General features: G+C 39.8%; 2 protein-coding genes across 2 annotated transcripts; both read left to right on the forward strand.

Annotated features, from left to right (window-relative positions):
• Positions 1 to 764: 764 nt before the first annotated feature.
• Positions 765 to 8,801, forward strand: LOC118814043 (putative aminopeptidase W07G4.4). The gene is made up of 6 exons (XM_036579711.1): positions 765 to 848; positions 5,140 to 5,277; positions 6,967 to 7,050; positions 7,295 to 7,352; positions 7,456 to 7,637; positions 8,243 to 8,801. Exons 1-6 carry the CDS (start codon positions 765 to 767, stop codon positions 8,372 to 8,374), a joined length of 678 nt encoding a protein of 225 aa, XP_036435604.1. The 3' UTR covers positions 8,375 to 8,801.
• Positions 8,802 to 13,162: 4,361 nt separating this feature from the next.
• On the forward strand, positions 13,163 to 20,410 carry LOC118813225 (E3 ubiquitin-protein ligase TRIM16-like). The gene is made up of 6 exons (XM_036578439.1): positions 13,163 to 13,824; positions 16,144 to 16,239; positions 16,398 to 16,631; positions 16,789 to 16,942; positions 17,148 to 17,198; positions 18,678 to 20,410. Exons 1-6 carry the CDS (start codon positions 13,225 to 13,227, stop codon positions 19,214 to 19,216), a joined length of 1,674 nt encoding a protein of 557 aa, XP_036434332.1. The 5' UTR covers positions 13,163 to 13,224; the 3' UTR covers positions 19,217 to 20,410.

Below are 20,410 nucleotides of genomic sequence, written 5' to 3' on the forward strand. Positions count from 1 at the left end.
TGCGAAAAAAGAAGCTGAATTCAGCCTCGTAGTTTTAACACGGGTAGTATTTTTGATAAGGAGTTTTAGTCTATCAAAATATCCCACCTAGAGGTTTTATTTACGGGTATATCTGTAAAAATGCGCTACAGTTGAACATTTCGATAAGGTAGCACAGCTCGTCAGAGCTCCGCCACAGCCCGCCTTAGTGTCGTGTAGCTTAGTGACATTGATGCGCAGTAGCTTTAGCTCACATGTAGCAATATTAGTATTATAGCTCTTTAACGATCTCGTAATTCAGAGGAGTTCCTAATATGGACATAGCGAGGACTACAGAATGACGCACGACTACAGTGGTCTATGTATCTGCTGAAACATTTAAGGTGGAACAGAAAAACTCGAATAGGAAGCCAACTTGAGCATCGTCCTTCCTAGTGTGTTTTTGGGGGTTTATTTTATTTTTATGTGCATTAAGATTAGAAGTGATTCACACACAGATGGGTTTGCTAATCGTGAGATTATGTTTCTACCGGATCTCGCGCTCAACTCGGTTTTTACCGTCAGGTGTAGACTGAATACTCTCCTGCTGATCAGTTATTAAACAGAAATGAAAGCTACCGAGAGCAGTCTGAGCGACCTAGATTAATCCATGTCTGAGGATTATAACAAATTAGGTGAAAATCAGTTAAAGAGTAATAAGGAAGTTATGGCCGATAAAATCATGAGAACGTATAATATCTTAGTTCACGTGTATTTGTTTACAAACGGATTTTGACCGCACCAACATGGCGGACGCGCAGACGTATCGCCTCAGAAGTTCTCAGAAGAGAACAGGTGTTGTCACAAATCGGCTCTACAGAAAAATCTGGGTAAGCCCCCATGAGCAAGCCGAGGGTGATCGTGGCAAGGAAAAACTCCCTAAGAGCGAGAGGAAAAAACCTTGAGAGAAACCAAGACTCAAAAGAGGAACTTATGCTATAAATTAAAACTACAAGGGGCCAGTTAGCGTTACACAAATGACCTCATGGTCCTAAGTGTTAACTGGCCCCCACTATCCATATTAGCATTTTAAATGAAGTACTGCGTTTCTGTTGACAGTAGTTCATGCCAGAGTAAACATCACCTCTAGTAGGTTTGCAGTAAAGTACTGAAAACATACAAAAACACACCCAGACCAAAACACACCTAGTTTCCCAGCAAACACACAAAATTTTCACAACATTGTTGCCTTTCTTACAACGTTGCTACAACGTTGTTACATGGTGGTGCTGTTTACGTTGTCTGAACAAGATTGTCACAACATTCTCACAACCTCATTATTCAGTAACGTCGCTGTACAGTTTTATGACTGTCTACTGGCAACTTAGCAAAATTCCATGTCCCATTCATAATATGATGGAACTTATGAGGATTCTAGTAGTTTGTTCCACTACGTTGTCACAATGTTTTCAGATAACTGAAATTTCTGAGATATTACATGTCAAAATTGTAACAATGTTGTGACAACCTGTTGTTTTGGTGCCCACAACGTTGTCACAACTTTGACATGTAATTTCTCAGAAACGTAACTGTGTTTGCAGGGTTACTATAGATTTATATATACATTTATACATAAGAGATGCTATATAGATACATTTTCTGTACTCTTAGCTGTAAAACATGCTGAGTATCACCGTAGATACAAAAAAGCATCATTTGTGTTTGCAGCAGTTGCTGTGATTTTAATGGTGTAAGTACAGAAAAAAAACTGTAAAATATCTTACAGTGCAAAACTGAGTATTTACAGTACTTTATTGACAACTAAGCTGCCAGTAACTTCCTGTAACTTTTTCAGTTTTTTTTTTTAAAGTAAATAGTCCTTGTTCATGATCACATGTGCATTTTAACAGCAAACTCAACAGTTAGCTGAACAGCTGAGGAAAATACTGTATTTCTTTTATCCTTCCTACAATTATTGAAACATATTTACGTACTTATAATGATGTGTAATTACAAGATAAATAAAATCAGCTGACGATAAACTTTTGAAACTTTTCCTAGTCTGACTATCGTTAACATCAGTTAGTTCCTTATGAATTTAGCATGTCAGACTAGAAGAGTTCCATGCTCGTTGATCGTTATTTCTGGTGTATTTGTAAGCGAATCTCAGTTAATTCATGTGGTGAAGTAGCTTAGCTGTTTAACCTAAACTCTGACCACTTGGTAATAGTTTGCTTATCTTTTGATTTCATATTTCATCTCTGATGTGCATAAAAATAATTCCTCAGAAAGCGCTGCATTCGGTGCCTGCAGCTCACTTTCTCAAGACAGATGTCAGATAGAGTTGTGGATTCATTTTGTATATCAGTCTCTCATTACAGCCACATCTAACAGGCACAATCAGTAACAAAGTGTTGTTTTTTAGGGAGCTAAAACACTACATGTGTGCTTTCGGTGACCCACTACTGCAATAGTGGATTGTACTGTATGTGTAACCCTGTGAGAACCACTTTCCAACACAAAGTGATGCCTGTGGCCACTTTTTTACCTATTTCTAAACTATTTCATCTAAATATAGAATAAAGGTGTGAGTGGCAGTGGACAGTTTCCATCTGGGCTGTATTTAAGGACCTTTTTGAGAAGTATAGACACATTAAACCATGACAAAGCTTTGGCACTGTTACAAAAAACTGGCAAAAACTGGGAAAACAGCACAACAGAAAACGGGAACGCAAAACAATACTTAGCAAGCAAACCGGATGATAAAATTAAACTTAGCAAGATTGAGGACTGTATAAAAGACATAAAAGACTGGATGTCGAGTAACTTTCTCCGTCTTAACTCCGATAAAACAGAGGTTCTACTTCTTGGTCCAAAAGCGGCTAGAAACAGACTGTCTAATTTAACACTTAAACGTTTTTAATTTCTCAATTTCTCAGTTGCATCAAGCTCATCTGTAAAAAGCCTTGGTGTCATTATAGACCCTGATCTGTCCTTCGACGCACACATAACTAATATTACTAGAACAGCCTTCCTGCATCTCCTCAATATTGCTAAATTGAGAAATGCATTATCTCTACAGGATGCAGAAAAGTTAGTTCATACATTTATTACTTCAAGGCTAGATTACTGTAATGCCCTGCTGGCTGGATGTCCCAGCAAAAGCCTTAACAAGCTTCAGCTAGTCCAGAATGCTGCAGCCAGAGTTCTTACTAGAACCAGAAAGTTTGACCATATCAGCCCAGTTCTATCAACCTTACACTGGTTACCAGTTAAATTTCGCATTGATTATAAAATTCTCTTACTGACTTACAAAGCTCTAAACGGACTCGCCCCTCAGTACCTGAGTGAACTTCTCTCTCACTATGAACCATCACGCCTACTTAGATCACTAGGTGCTGGCTTACTACTAGTACCTAGAATTAATAAAGTTACGTTAGGGGGGAGAGCCTTCTCATACAAAGCCCCCCAGCTTTGGAATAATCTTCCTGTTAATGTTCGGGACTCAGACACAGCCTCGGTCTTTAAGTCTAGGCTAAAAACTTACTTGTATAGTCAAGCCTTTGGTAATTAGTTTTCCCTGTCAGTTCTATACCTGCCAGAGTCTCTGCTGCTCTGCTAACACTGTAATCTGTGATCAGTCGCCCATTACAGAACTGACACCCATTACAGAACTGATACCCATTACAGAACTGACTCTCAGTTCTGCCAGTCACTCATTACAGAACTGACTCTCTGTGTGTTTTTCCTGTCTTTCTTTCCTTTGCCGAGTTGAACAGCTGCCCATCCTGTGCGTCTGATGCTGCTGCCTCTTCTGCCTTGATTGGGTGCCACTGCTCGCCAGCCCTTTGGACCGGCTTGACCACCATCAAGCTCCATGCTGTACCACACCATGCAACCTCACCCTCACAACCTGACCCCACTGATGCTGATGCTGCTGCATAAACTAATCAAATTAATCAGTGCTCCACCTGTTTTCCCTGTTTTTGTACTAACAATGTTTACTATCCGGTGTCGACCAGAGGAGGGTGGGTTCCCCTTCTGAGTCTTGGTTCCTCTGAAGGTTTCTTCCTGTTGCTCTTAGGGAGTTTTTCCTTGCTACTGTCACCACTGGCGACGCTCATGGGGGCTTGGACCCGGATTTCTTTCTGTAATGCTGATTTCCTTGTAAAGCTGCTTTGTGACAACACCTGTTGTAAAAAGCGCTGTATAAATAAACTTTACTTACTTACTTACTTACTATTTGCAAGGGAACACATTTTTTGCGAGGGAGTGCAAAACATTTGCGAGGGAATGCAATGTCATTACCTTTTTTTTTAACCACGGCCCCTTAGGGGCTCTGTAGGATTGGAAATCAGGGCTCTCAAAAGGAAATGACTTTGAAATTTCATACACACTGACTTAACTTTGGTACATGAGAGATTATTTCAAACAAATAATTCCAAATACCTGAAAACAGTACAACTTTTTGACATGACTTGTATTGGCATAGTTGTTGAACTCATTCTACAGTTGAATCATTCTACAGTAGGACAGTCTTGGTGTTGCAGATCTACCACCCTATCTAACACACTTCTACAGCAGTTATTTGTTGTGTTTTATTCCCAGAGTGCAGCATAATGTTTAATATTTATTTAAAATTACACTTTTCCTGACCCTGTACTAGAGCTTGGTGTCTGAAGTGTCCCATTTTCACTGCTTGTGAGTTCGCATGTCTGTTTATGGTACTTGTGAAATTATTAGCCTTGTGATTAGATATTGTGGCGTCCGCCACAAACTCCGCGCTGCTATGAAAAGCTTAAGGGGTGTGGCCATGCAAAGGGGCTCTCGAAGTGCAGCACACTCCTGTTTAAAAGTCAGTTTGTTGTTGTGTGGGTTAGTTGTTAGTTGTTAAATAAATTATGTAGATGACAGATCAACAATAAAAAAAGATTCACAATATGAATCTACACGAGGGATTTCTGTCACTTTTTCAAAGAGAAAACTACATTTGTTGATTTGTTTTTTATTATTAATAATAATAGCTTAATAATAATAATTTGTTTATGATTAATAATAGTCAAATTACTTTTTGAACACTGGTGTTTCACCATATTGTATTTTCCTGTCTGTGGTACTGAACTCCATTAAATAAGTTTTAATTGCATGCTGACTGTAATGTTGCTGCGTTGTGTGTAATAGAGTGTGTGTCTCTCTTCAGACTGCTACGTGGCTGATGAACTGATTGTGTCTCGAGCGGGTCGTAGAGTGCGTGTGGGAAACACTGATGTTGAAGGCCGGACGGTCAATGTGGACCTTCTCTGTGAGATGAAGGAGAAGGTATGCACACACACAAACATGCCAAACTAACGTTTAATTTCAGCTGTGATTTTGCAGCCATATTTTTCCCAGAGGAGGATGTATAATGTACATTATATTGCCAAAAGTATTAACTCACCCATCCAAATCATTCATGAATTCAGGTGTTCCAATCACTTCCATGCCCACAGGTGTATAACTAAGCACCTAGGCCTGCAGACTACTTCTACAGACATTTGTGAAAGAATGGGTCGCTCTCAGGAGCTCAGTGAATTCCAGCGTGGTACTGTGATAGGACGCCACCTGTGCAACAAGTCCAGTTGTGAAATTTCCTCACTACTAAACATTCCACAGTCAACTGTCAGTGGTATTATAACAAAGTGGAAGCGATTGGGAACGACAGCAACTCAGCCACGAAGTGGTCGGCCACGTAAAATGACAGAGCGGGGTCAGCGGATGCTGAGGTGCATAGTGCGCAGAGGTCACCAACTTTCTGTAGAGTCAATCGCTACAGACCTCCAAACTTCATGCGGCCTTCAGATCAGCTCAAGAACAGCATAGAGAGCTTCATGGAATGGGTTTCCATGGCTGAGCAGCTGCATCCGAGCCTTACATCACCAAGTGCAGTGCAAAGCGTTGAATACAGTGGTGTAAAGCGCCGCCACTGGACTCTAGAGCAGTGGAGATGTGTTCTCTGGAGTGACGAATCACGCTTCTCCATCTGGCAATCCGATGGACGAGTCTGGGTTTGGCAGTTGCCAGGAGAACGGTACTTGTCTGACTGCATTGTGCCAAGTGTAAAGTTTGGTGGAGGGGGGATTATGGTGTGGGGTTGTTTTTCAGGAGTTGGGCTCGGCCCCTTAGTTCCAGTGAAAGGAACTCTTAATGCTTCAGCAGGAACCAAGAGATTTTGGACAATTCCATGCTCCCAACTTTGTGGGAACAGTTTGGGGACGGCCCCTTCCTGTTCCAGCATGACTGCGCACCAGTGCACAAAGCAAGGTCCATAAAGACATGGATGAGCGAGTTGGGTGTGGAAGAACTTGACTGGCCTGCACAGAGTCCTGACCTCAACCCGATAGAACACCTTTGGGATGAATTAGAGCAGAGACTGCGAGCCAGGCCTTCTCGTCCAACATGAGCGTCTGACCTCACAAATGCGCTTCTGGAAGAATGGTCACAAATTCCCATAAACACACTCCTAAACCTTATGGAAAGCCTTCCCAGAAGAGTGGATGCTGTTATAGCTGCAAAGGGTGGGCTGACATCATATTAAACTCTATGGATTAAGAATGGGATGTCAGTCAAGTTCATATGCGTGTGAAGGCAGATGAGCAAATACTTTTGGCAATATAACGTGTATTGTGGGATTTGATTGGCTGATTGCCACAAGACGCTCAATAATAAAAACAACACCTTACTCTGAAGTGTCTGTTAGCAGGTTATTTTATTCCGTTAACATGAGGTGGATTAGAACAGGACACTTAAAAAAATCTACACACAGTACATTCATACTGGATTAAAATCGCTCCACAATTATTACTGTCAGTCTGTAAAACTACACACACTGCAGATTCATACTGGATTGAAATCAGTGTTTGTGCTACTAATTACTAACATCACAGAACCTCCCTGGGTAAATATAGCCTAATCCAGCTTCAACAGGGCTTTAGACCGTTTTGTGTTCACATAAGAGTTTGTTTTCTTCAGGCGGTGAAAGAAGCGTCTCCACATCTGTTCACCATTGCCACCCTGACTGGTCACGCCATCAGAGCCATGGGACCAAACTACTCTGTGAGTTCATACATGTTTGAAACTCCACTGCTAATGTATATCATGGTGACCTTAAAATGTGTGATAGCTTCGGTCTCATTAGTTTTTAAGCCAGGGTTCTGGGTTCCACCAACAATTAGACATGGTTATCTCACTTAGTGATGGGCTGGTTCTGGATTATTTTCTTGAATAGCTTTTCTGAAGATTTCCTGAAGAAATGAAAGAAAATTGCTTGTTTACATGTAATTCATTTCTGTCTCACTAGATTATAATGGATAATGGAGCTGCTCACCGCTCAGGCAATGCCTTACAGTGGCAGAAAGGTATGTGTAAGAAGGCAAAAGACTTTTTAACTAGTAATTATTGTAATTGTGATGTTTGTACTTACAGTGTGTGTGTGTGTGTGTGTGTGTGTGTGTATTTCAGCGGGCGAGGTTCTGGGCGATTTGTTTGAAGTGTCCACCATCCGTCGGGAGGATTATGATTTCCACAAAGGAAAGTCAGAGTATGAGGACATTCTTCAGTCCAATAATCTGCCCTCCTCTGCCACGCCAAGGGGACACCAGGCCCCCGCAGCCTTCCTCATCATGGCCTCTGGACTGGACAAGGTAGACTGCACAAAACATGGTTGCACAATATGGACAGAAAACCAGTACTGCGATTATATTGTTGCATATTCAGTTGCATTACATGGTTAAAGATTGCCCTGCATTATTCTGACCCACATACTTTACTTGTGTTGGATTATTGTGAATACTTTGATTCGTCAGAACAGCCACAGGACCTCGTCCAGAACTGTGATTTAATTGGTTGGAGGGCTCATTTGTATTTGCAGCCTTCAGCGCCGTCATCGTTATATCATTTTATAAACAATATATTGTGCAGCCCATACGCTCATACACACCTGCAGTATTCTCACATTATTAGTTAGTTCTCCAAGATGGAGTATTGTACAGTTTCCAACTAGGCTGGTTATGATCATGAAATTTTAGCTGATGAAAAATTGCCACATAAATAATTGCAATAAAATATGAAAAGATTGGTTAATTTTACTTTTCTCTGCCTGCTGGTCTGCAGTGATTTAATCGAAAACCAGAAGACGTTTTAGAGGCAGGAAAAAGTCACTACATTTTGAAGGAAGATTACGGGAAAACAATGATATGATTAGATCACTGAAATGATTAATCATGCTTGATCTCACTCTCTCTCTCAGCATGGAGTCGACTCTGACAGACCCCTGCCCTACTCCCACATTGACATCGCTGGATCCAGTGGGCCCTTCCCAGGAGTCCCCACTGGGGCCCCTCTGCTTGCCATGGCAACCAAATACATCCTTCAGCACTGAGATGCCACCTGTCCATTATTCTGACCATTTATCCACACATCCCTCCATTTTGGCCTAGTGCATTTGTCCAGTTCAGTGATCTGAAGTCCAGCCTCATTCAGTACGTCTTGCTTTAACAGAAGCTTCTCAGGTCCTTGATCAATCAGTTGTTCCTGTAAAACTAGGTTGATATCTTTCACTGTTCACTCTCTGCCCATGAAAAGCATCTCCATCTATTGCTTTCTCTTCTCTGTATTTCCATGCTTTTACTCCATCCATCAAGAGTCACGTCCCTTCAGACTCTACTCGGTGCCGTCCTCAATCTTCAGCCGAATCCAGCCTGATCACTTCCCTCACAGCCTTTCTGTACATTTAAATACCGATACATTCAGCCTTACCCTCATAAGGTCTTAAGGAAGGGTGTATGGGATGGGTCAGTGTTGGATTGCACCTTAGTATGTAAATCGGTCATTTTACTGTACTGATTTTTCTGAGTAAAGAACATGAATATGTTTGAATCTAACATTGTGGAATAAATTACGTTTAGCAAGGAAAACAAACCTTTTTCCTTATTTTTCCATTTGTATATATAAAGTGTGCTGAAATGTAAGCTATGGGCCTATAGTTAGCTATATAGTAAAGGGTTTCTTCTACCTTTCATGTATTGTTATCCATACTAGCATATTAAGTGAAGTACTGTTTCTTTTAACAGTAAGCCTAGTTCATGCCAGAGTACACATTACCTCTAGCTCGTTCACAGTAAAGTACTGGCAACATACTAAAGACACACTTGATAGTTTACTATATATGTACACTTTATAGCTCAAGAGCACAGAAAGTGTACATACAGTAAACTAGCAAGCATGTTTTTTGTATGTTGCCAGTATTTTACTGTGAACCAAATAGAGATGATGTGCACTCATGAACTAGGCCTACTTTCTGAGATATTTCATCTAAATTAAAAATTTAATAAAATGTCAATAAAATACCATTTAAATGCTATAAATTTACAGCAGTAAAATATCTTTATACTGCATTATTTACAGTCCTTTATTGGGAATTAAGCTGCCATTAACTTGCTTCCCTTTATTGTTGTGTTTTTTTATTTGTTTGTTTTTTTTTTACATTAGCTGTTAGCTCAATGGTTAGCTGAATGGCTGAGAAAAATACTCAGTTTCTTAGTTGTCCTCACAATTACTGTCCTGAAACTTATTAACCTACTAATCATGTCTTATAAGATAAATTAACATGAGCTGATGATATAATTTAGATTTTTTTTCCAGTCTCAGCATCGTTAACTTCAGCTGGTTCCTTGTGAATTTAGCCAGTCAGGCTAGCTTGGCCTAGTGGAGCTCAACGACTTACTGAGGTAGATTAAAACGTATGTATTTGTTTTGGGGGGTTTGTGCTGTATTAGTGAATCTCAGGCAATTCAATTGGAGAAGTAACTTAAACTATCTGCACTTAGTTACCTTTATGATTTCATCTCTGTTGTACCTCACCTAACAACATGAGGAGATCTCTGATTTAAGATTGCGAAATCATTTGGTGTATCAATCTCTCACTACAGCCACATCTAAGAGACATAATCAGTAATGAGGGACATGCTCTTCATCTGTAACCATAGAGTAGCAGTAAGTAGCAGTAGTGGACTGTACTGTTTGTGTAACTATGATTGTGAATCAGTTTCTCTCTGATACCATGTTTTAATCGTTTTTCTGTCTCCAGCTCTTTACAACACAAAGTGACGCCCATGGTTATATTTTCTCCCACTCCTGAGATATTTCATCTCTCATTCAAACGAAAGGTCTCAATGACGCTGGACAGTTTCTATCTGGGCTGTATTTTTAAGGACGTCTATTTTTGAAGTATATAGTTAGTATGATATATTAAGCCATGAGAATGCATCGATGCAGTGTTATATAGATTTAATTGAAAGGAGATGTGCATTAAGGTTGTACTTTTCATTATTTTTCTAATTAAAAAGTAAAGTAAGAGTATATAAATACAGCAGTAGTTCAACTGGTGTGGGGGCAGCTTTAGCAAAATTACAAACAGCCTTAAAAGTTTAAAGATCTGTGGATATGTTAAAAACGGTCATGAACTGCGGGGCGTCTGAACAGCACACTTTGTCATGCTCTCACTGTCTGCCACCCCTTCAGACAGCACAGTTCTGAAGAAACGATACTAGATTCACTCTGCTCAGTAGGCCAGGCGTCGATTCCAAAAAGAATCGAGTCCTTGTTTCCAGGCATTTGTGAATCGAGAGTCGACTCCGAAGCTTCGGGCTTGATTCCACACAGTGAAGCTCAAGTTTAACCGCATCCGCGTGCTCACAGAGGCTACGCTTACACAGCAGGTAAAAGTGGCCCAAATCAGATTTTCTCACCAAATCTGATTTTGTTTGGCTGTTCACATTATCTTTTAAATGTGACCTGTATGCGACATCAGTCTGAACAGATCAGCTCCTACACTGACCCGCATGCGCAAAAGAACAATGCTTTACGTGGCTCGTCCAGAGGTCAGTGGTGGACGAAGTACACAAATCATGTACTTGAGTTAAAGTAGAGATACCCAAGGTAAAATATTACTCCAGTAAAAGTAGAAGTTCCTCCCTTTAGACCTCCACTTGAGGAAAAGTACAAAAGTATTTGCCTTCAAATGTACTTAAGTATCAAAAGTGAAAGCTCTAATGTCCTATTATCATTTTTGTAACAAGACTCTGCTTTATTAACTCATTTTAGGTGAAAATACTCCAGTGTCACTCTTGTTTCTCCAATATTTTAATAGAACGTCATTAATTAGTGACGCTGATGTCTATTAAAATTATCATAAGCACAAAACACTGAAGGCAAACAGTTTCCATTAGGTAGAACTGAGTGGCTCTGAAATAACTTTTTACAAACAAGCAAAGTTTCAGTTTAAGATTTATTTGCAACTTAGTTACAAGTTTAAGTTTAATAAAAACTTTAAACTCAGATTCACAAATGAGTTTCCTTTACTAAACTGCGTCTGTAGGTCTCTGTTCATAAACATAAACTAGCCAAAATGAATTTACTATAAAATGAAAAAATGTTTGTATAATAAAAAGCACACACGCCAGTCACAACAGAATATGTGTACATATTTGTATACTGTGGTCTATTTACTCAAAGTTAGGTTAGTTCATCATTTATGTTGGAATAAACTCTCCCAAACCTTTACTCTGCTGCTCGGACGCTGAACCGCACGACGGCGCTTTAGGGCCGCTGTTAATACGAATAAAAATAGTAGACTTCGAGAATAAAGTCGTAGAATTACAACATTAAAGTGGCATTAATACCAGGAAACATTGTGGCCAAAGACTTTGCAAAGTGAAGGCAGCCCCTCCTCATGTTAAATGAGGGGCGTTGAGTTGGTGGAGTTTTACTTCATATCGATTCACCCATAAAGAAACACTCAGTCTCCCTGTCTCTCCTGCACATCAGCACCAGCCTGTTATTAGTATAAGAACCGACTATCTAGAATGAAGAGCCAGACAGACTCGGAGGAAACTGTCTGTCTGTGTTGTTGAAGTAGAATCGCAGGCAGGACCGTCTACACGGCTATCGGTACTACATCTCCCCCCATTCAAAGAGGGCGTGAAGTTTCGCAGACAGTGAGAATGATGATCAAAATGATCCACAGAGAGACAGGAGTGAGTGGAGCTCCGGCCCAGTACAGCAACCGAGACCCCAACACGTTATGGCAGCCCCCCTACAGCTAGCCCACTTTATCCTCCAGATATTACGACTTTTTCTCGAAATATTACAACTTTATTCTCGAAGTCTATTATTTTTATTTTTATGAACAGTGGCCATAAAACGCCGTCGTTGAACCGCGTGCTGCACTGGGTCGGTATGTCCAACAGGTCAAAACAAAGCGCCCTGAGCCCTGATTGGTGTTTTTGCTTCACGCTTCTTTCGTTTAGACATGTTTTTATACACACATAAACCAAAAGGAACGACAGATTTTGCAAAATGTAGTGGAGTGAAAAGTAAGAGACTTTGAACTGTAGTGGAGTGAAAGTAAAAAGTCACCCAAAACGGATATACTTCAGTAAAGATACAGATACACAAAAAACTACTTAAGTACAGTAACGAATTACATTTGCTTCGTCACTGTCCACCACGTGCCATAACGGATTAAAGGCCGGTTGGTGTGCCGAGCTGCATGTGCCGTCCCAGCGTGGCGGCCTGGCGGCGTGGCTGGCCAGGCGGCTGCTTCCTGAGGAGCGGATGGGCGCGCTGGTGGCGGAGCTGAGCGCGACGGTTCAGTATGTCTGCGGTCTCATGGTAGAATAAGACGCAGGAAACGCTGCGCTTTAAAGGCGAATGCTCTTTTATTGAACAGGAAGCGCTGCTGAAACGGCCCAGATATCAGGGCACATCTAGCCATAATCTTTCCCTTCACGGCAGATACTGACTCACTCACAGCCCAGCACCGAATGACACAAATAACACACAACAATAAGCCAACAACAACTCGTTTACAAGAACCTTCTCTCTGTGGCAAGAGCCTATTCGCATGGCCAAGCCTCCCGCGCGCTCAAAGCAGCGCGAGCCAAATGCAGGACGCCACAGTACTTTTTGTTGCCAGATGTCTTTCTCTGTTATGTTTTTTTTTTGGAAACGAGATTAATGTATGGACTCCATCGATTCCTGTCACTTGGAATCTGAATCGGAGTCGACTCAAATTTCTGGAATCGAACAGCCTTACTGCTCAGTCTGTGAATAAGCCCCTCCCTCTGACAGAGCAGTTCTGGAGAAGCGAAAGTAAAGTCTCTCTCTCTCTCTCTCTCTCTCTGCTCCGCCTCTTACACCAGTTTGTCCTCCGTCTCTGTGTGCAGTAAAATGGCAGAAGCCTTCCTAACAGCTCGGGACTCTTTCAGCTGTCCGATCTGTCTGGATCTACTGAAGGATCCAGTGGCTATTCCCTGTGGACACAATTTCTGTCTGGGCTGTATTAAGGACTGCTGGGATCAGGATGATCTGAAGGGGGTCTACAGCTGCCCCCAGTGCAGACACAGCTTCACTCCAAGGCCTGTTCTCAACAAGAATAGTCTCATTGCTGAAATGGTGGAAAAAATAAAGACGACAAAGTTCCAAGCTGCTCCTCCTGCTGGATCTCCTGCTGCTCCTCCTGCTGGATCTGGAGATGTGGAGTGTGACGTCTGCACTGGATCAAAACTCAAAGCTGTTAAGTCCTGTCTGGTGTGTCTGGCTTCTTACTGTGAAGCTCATATTCAGACTCATTATGAATCTCCCGCATTAAAGAAGCACAAACTGGTTGAAGCCTCCATGAATCTGCAGGAGAAGATCTGCTCTCTTCATGATAAGCTTCTGGAGATTTTCTGTCGCACTGACCAGCAGTGTATTTGTTATTTGTGTGTAATGGATGAACACAGTGGTCATAAGACAGTGTCAGCTGCAGCAGAGAAGACTGAGAAACAGGTAAGTCATGTTCCTTCAGACCAGGATAGTTTGTTAGTTATGAAGTAATTCATCTCTGAAAGGAGCTCAATTGTTGAAATGCATTTTAGTGTTTGGAATGTATTTTGGCCTGGACTGGAATGTATTTAAAACGTGTTTCATATATATAAAAATACCTGTCCATATATTTCTTCCTCATATGGGAAGTAATGTTGAGCTTTGTGGAAATTCCTCTAAATATGCCTTACGTGGGTCACAGTTTCCTTTTTTATCGTAATAAAATAGTTTGGTGTACTATGCGATTGATGTAAGTTGATACCTGTGATTCGATGAGCTCATACAATGAGGAGATGCTTGACCACAGCTGCCAGAGACATACTGTATGAAGAACAGTACCTCTGTACACTATATAACAGTATTTCACAGTAGTGTTTCATTATTTAACTAACAAATCTCTCTTTAGAATCAAGGTTTTACTCATATATATATACATATAGTTTTGGGGTTTTTATAAAAAAAGCCAACTGACCTACAAGTCAGTGAAGTCAATATATGTGCCAGTTTGTGTTTGTAAAATTAACGGTAAGTTTAACACATAAGAGCATTTCTCCATCACTCTTGAAGGTAGAAAGTATTTTAATACAGCAAAATTTGCATAGATTTACCAGTAAAAATCACAAGATTGGTTTGTGTTGCTATTTACGGTCTTTTCAAGTTTCAGAAATTCCCATTTTTCCATTTACAGTTTTTTACTGTTGCTATTTAACAGTATTTCACCGTAAATTTCATAAACATTTTTTTTACAGTGTAGTCTTGCCCATACACTTCTGACAGTTAATAACACTGGAGCTCATTAAGAAACCGTTCTTAAGAAGACATTTCTTCTTAAAACCCACTTACTTTTCATGAAGATTCTGACTGTATCAATGTTTTCTTATTTGGTATTTGTTCTTAGGTAAGAACAGAATCTACACACACTCAAGAGCATAAAGGTGCGAACAGTTCTGGAGTTTAAAAATATGACAAAAATCTGATATAGACTTTTTCTTAAGATCTTTCTCAAAAACACATTTAAGAAAACTACCAGTGGTTCCGAAACGCACTTCGTCATATTCTTCATAACTTTCATATTTCATAAGCTACATTCAAAAGGTGGGGGTCGTATGAGAGCTGTAACTGTCTTCTTTCCAGTCAAATAGATGGGTGATGTTTTAAACCCTTATAATAAAAGAAGCTGAACTCAGTTTTTTTTTTGTCTACTGAAAGTCGACCCATTTTTCCACAAATCTGGGCTATAAACTATAAACAGATGGCGTCTCTTCAGTGATCTGCTCTGTAAAAATTATTTTTATAAAATAATACAAAGAGCGTCTAAAAGAGCGTCTGGCTTTCAGCAGTGAATTGTAAGCATATAGCAGTATGTGTGATCATAAAACACATGTTTTGTTAATTTGAGGGGAGCTTTTACAAAAAATAAATAAAGAAATAAAATAAAAATGTACGTTTATTTCATGCATTTACTGAATAATTTGTCTTACGATTTGGTCATGTAAATTCAGATGGACAAACCAAAATATACCCTGGTCAATAAGAGGTTAATAAGTGTTGCACTCAGACTGTGAGTGATGGTATACTGAATTATGTAAAATTGTGTCGTTGTTCACACACTGTTCACAGACTTTGCCTCACATGAGAAACGAGCTAAGCCACCAAAGCCTCTTTCGTGAAGAGATGAATTTGCAAGTCATACAGGTTGACATACTGTACTATTCAGAATCATGAACATGAATGAGTTAACTTTAGTTTGCTAATTATACATAAAAGATAAAAAAAAACTATTGGTTAGCGACATGGCAGACATCGGACATTGAGATGATACTTCGGAACACATATATATAAGTGTTCTGAAGTATATATAAGATATTTTGTTTTTAAGGTTTAGTAAGTTAGAAGAGACGAAAAAGAGACAGATACTAAAAAATACTAATCTAAAACTATAATTTACTAAAAAAAAAAACACTATGAATACAGTGATTTTAAAGTGAGTAGTCACACACACTGTACTAAATCTAATTACCCAGACCTAATTGTGCTCTCTCTGTGATGAAACATGCAGTTACCCGGTCCTCTTTAAGTACTGTGATATCCAAAATATGCTCAGAAAGGCGTACTGTGTTGTAATATGAAGACTTGTCTCATTAATGATTAACATTGTCATATTTCCCACCCCCGTCTTACTGCAAAGAGAAAAAGATTCACAGAGCTCAGTTCTATGAGGCATGGCCTTGACTCCATTGCTACTGTGCGTGTATGACTAAAATATATTGTTTGTTTGTTTAGAGTCAGTTAGGGAAAAACCGAGAAGACTGCAAGCAGAAAATCCAGCAGAAGGAGAAGGATGTGCAGGAGCTGAGACAGGTGATGGAAGATCTCAGGGTGAGTACACTGACCTAAACATTAACTGAACACTGGAGGTACTCAGTGTTGAGTCTGGCTCTCCTCAGATTAACCTAAGTGAAGACTCCACTGACCCCACTGTGAAGTGAAAGAGCTGCGTCAGATGAAGCCCCTCCTCTCTGTGTGTCTCCTAACAGCGCTCTGCACAGGCAGCAGTGGAGGACAGTGAGAAGATCTTTACTGAACTGATTGAGTCCATTGAGAGGAGACGCTCTGAGGTGAAAGAGCTGATCAGAGCTCAGGAGAAGACTGAACTGAGTCAGGCTGAAGAGCTCCTGAAGAAGCTGGAGCAGGAGATTGCTGATCTGAGGAGGAGAGACGCTGAGCTGGAGCAGCTTTCACACTCAGAGGATCACATCCATTTCCTCCAGGTAACATCACTGACTCTGATCATCTACAGAAGGTGTGTCCTTCACAAAGTGCTCTCTAATGGATCTACTATAAACTTACTAAAGTGTGCTGGAGCTCTAAAGTTTCTTGTATTTCTTACTCTGTGTATTGTATGTGTTTTTTTATATGTGTCTGCAGAGTTACCTGTCTCTCCCTGCTGTTCCTGCAGTTACAGACCTATCCACTATCAATACCAGTCCCCAGTTTTCTATAGAGTTCATGAAGAAACTCGTCTCTGAAATGGAACAGGTGAATGGATTCAGCAAGCTGGAAATTGTCGAAATATCTAAAGGTATTAACAAATGAAGTCTACAACATCATGACTGATGAAGTTTGTTGTAGGAATCTTTGGTTACTGGTGTTTTAATTAATGGCAGGTGACTGTCATGACATTCTTACTTTTTCATTAACTTTACAAGCACTTAAAGGGGAGGAGGGGTAGTGAATGAGTGATACAGAGTAAGAGAATTTATGATGTTTGTTTTTATTTTGAATAGTTCTCACTGTCCAGCCTGCTGAACCAAAGACCAGAGAGGAATTCTTGAAATGTGAGTAACAGAAATGAATACATTGCACTCACAATACATTACATTCACAGTCCCACCTCCATACAAGCACATTGCTGCATGGCCCTTTAAGCACTTTTAGCATACATGTAGGTCCTTTTTCTTTCGCTGTTGTCAGAAGAAAACCTCGTATCTCCAAAATGGTAACTTTACAGGAGAAGGAAAAAACATATTTTACTTTTAATGTAAATGGAACCAGAATTTTTCCAAGTTGTTTCTTTTGGTCCATTCGAAACAGTGTAAAGGGCAAAAGGTACTTTCAAATCATGTCAAAAAACTGAAAAACAGCAAACATGGAGATACAAGGTTTTCTTCCAACAACAGTGATATGTTGTCTTTGCTATGTATCACATTCACACAAGGTTTTTTTTTCTGTAACTGCACACATACAGTGCACTTATGCTTTGGTGTGTTCAAGATGCTCTGTAGTTGTGACCGGCTCAGCATTCAGTTGGTATCACTATAACGTGTGGGCAGAGCATCTGAGGCTGAGATGAGCGACTACTACACAATACAGTACTACAACACGTTAATATAACCATTAGGGTGAATCCAGCAAAGTTTTAATGTTTAAAATTCGAGTCGCACGTGCACAAAGAACTGTGGCTGTCAGAAGGCTGGAAAAAATGTTGTGTTTGTGATGCCGCTGTGAATGTACTTTGAATTAATGGGATGTATTCAAAAGATCCTTTACAATGGAACAGCCTTCAAAGATGTAGCAATCTGGAAATCCTATCAGCTCAGCAAAAAGCTTATCAAATGCTGTTTTTTTTTGTTAATATTTTAACCTTATATTTTGGAGGGGTTAATTATTTGCAAAACTGGAGGCCCAGAAGACGTACTCCTTTCCGTTTTTGGTTATTTTTCAGGTTATGTACGAGGTGTGCTAATTTCAACATCATACAAAACACAAAAGAATTTCAAGCTTAATATTAAGTCAGTGCTTGCAAGTGTAACATTAGCGAGCTAGGAAGCTGCAAACTGGGAAAGCCACCTGGTGGGCACATGATGCAGTACCTTAAGATATCTCATTTCTAGACATTCAAAACAGGACTTCAGCTCACTTACATGTTTTACACTACAAGTAAACATACAGGTCAAACAAAATATCCTAATTACTTCTTTGTTTTTATTAGCATTTCACATACTTTCCCAACTTTTTTGGAATTGGGTTTGTAGCATCCAGTGTTGCACCAATGTCTTGATGCGATTATGGTAAATGCCCACCTTTGACATTTTCCAGGGTCTTTCTCAGCACAACCAAGATCAAATTAAAATACACAGCTGCTTTCCAACACTGCACATTCACAGAGGTTAGATTTGACTGTATGTCACAGTAAACAATAGGAATCAGTAAGAAACCTTGACTTGTTAACAATAAATAACCACAATGTTGCAGTGTACATGCTGGTATTATAGTATTTGCACAAATATGTTAACTCTTGTCTTTTTTCTCATCAGGTTTCTATCAGCTCACACTAAATCCCTGTATGTCACACAGAAGTCTTCGTCTGTATGGAGAGAACCAGCAAGTGGATTTGATTGGACAGAGGCAGGAAAGTTATTATGGGTCTATTATAACAAGATATTCAGAGAACTGGTGCCAGGTTCTTTGTACTGAGCCTCTGTCTGGACGCTGTTATTGGGAAGTTGAGATCAGTGGGCATGTTTCTGTAGCTGTGTCATATAAAGACGTCAGTTGGAAGACCAGCGGAAGTCAAAGTGCGTTTGGGTCCAGTAATAAATCGTGGAGTCTGGAGTGTCTTGACTCCAACTTGTGTTTCAGAGAAAATCAAGGTAAGATGGATCTCAGTGTACAACCTTGCTCCTCCAACATAGGAGTGTATGTGGATCACAGTGCAGGAATTCTGTCCTTCTACAGCGTCTCTGACACAATGACCCTCCTCCACAGAGTCCACACCACATTCGCTCAGCCCCTCTATCCCGGATTTGGAATGAAGTCGAAGAAAAGTTCTGTTCGAATTTGTGATCACTGTTAGTCATATGAGCGAGTTTTGAATAGATGAGTTTAAACACCTCACATCAAGGTCTTTTCTGCTGTTAATCACAAATGAAAGCAACATGTTCACATATTCTTATTTCTAAAACTACACTACTAAAATATGAGGATACATGTGGTTCAAAACAAAACAAAAGTTTTTATATTTGAATACCTTGCAGGGCCACCTTCATGTCCTTGGTCACATTAAGCACAGTCTATTATGTCACATCATTCAACAGACAAAATTCTTGTTTTGTCTGTGATGGAAGTGTGGTTATTTTTGCCTGCCTGTAAACAGCATCTGATGTTTAGTTGTGTCACTCTATTGGTAGTATTCAGATGATGTCACAATTTGTGATGTGATAACAAAAGCAAAACCACTTCAGCAAAGGCAGTAAAACGTGCTTTTTTAACCACTTTTTAAATCTTATTTTTAAAGTGTATTAACCAACGTGTTTTGATTTGTATTGACTTGATTTCATTTGATTTGTTGCTGTAGTGATAACAAATGAAAGCTAAAATCCAAATGGCTGAGATTTCCCGCTGCATTGTTATTTTCCCGTCCCGAACCGCATACTAGCACACTAAATAGTACGCAAAAGTAGCGCATATACCATTAGAAGTGCGCTCATTAGTGAAGTAGGTGAAGTACAGAAGTATTTGGTTTGGGACGCAGTGTTAGATCCAGTGAGCTCTGCTGTGCTGCTCGTTAGCTGTTCAGTAAACATCTCCAAGCAAATGTTTGAGGTGTTTTTTGATTAAGGATCATTTAGTGAGGTCTTATATATATATATATATATATATATATATATATATATATATATATGTATATTTCAATTCTAGGTTTTTCAATATAATGCATTTGTTGTAAATATAAAGTTAGGTGGAAAACTGTTGATTAGCTGAGACACAAATTATAACACAGTGATCAATATTATTCAATCAGTGTGTTATCGTACATAAACGTGTTGAGGTTGGGACTATGAGTAAGTTCTCTGTAAATCAGTTATTTTTTCTCCTTAGGGCTCATGACGAATATGATCTAAAATGAATCTGGTGTCAAGTTAAGGGGAAGATGTTATGGAACTGTACTTCACTGTATATCACTGCTTTGCTTGTATTTCATGGAAAGTAGTTTTTTCATGTCACTGATTATTCTTGTGTGTTCAGTATAAATCTTCACTTAATTGTG

The sequence above is a fragment of the Colossoma macropomum genome, unplaced genomic scaffold, assembly GCF_904425465.1.
Source record: "Colossoma macropomum unplaced genomic scaffold, Colossoma_macropomum, whole genome shotgun sequence".
NCBI classification, from domain to species: Eukaryota; Metazoa; Chordata; class Actinopteri; order Characiformes; family Serrasalmidae; genus Colossoma; species Colossoma macropomum.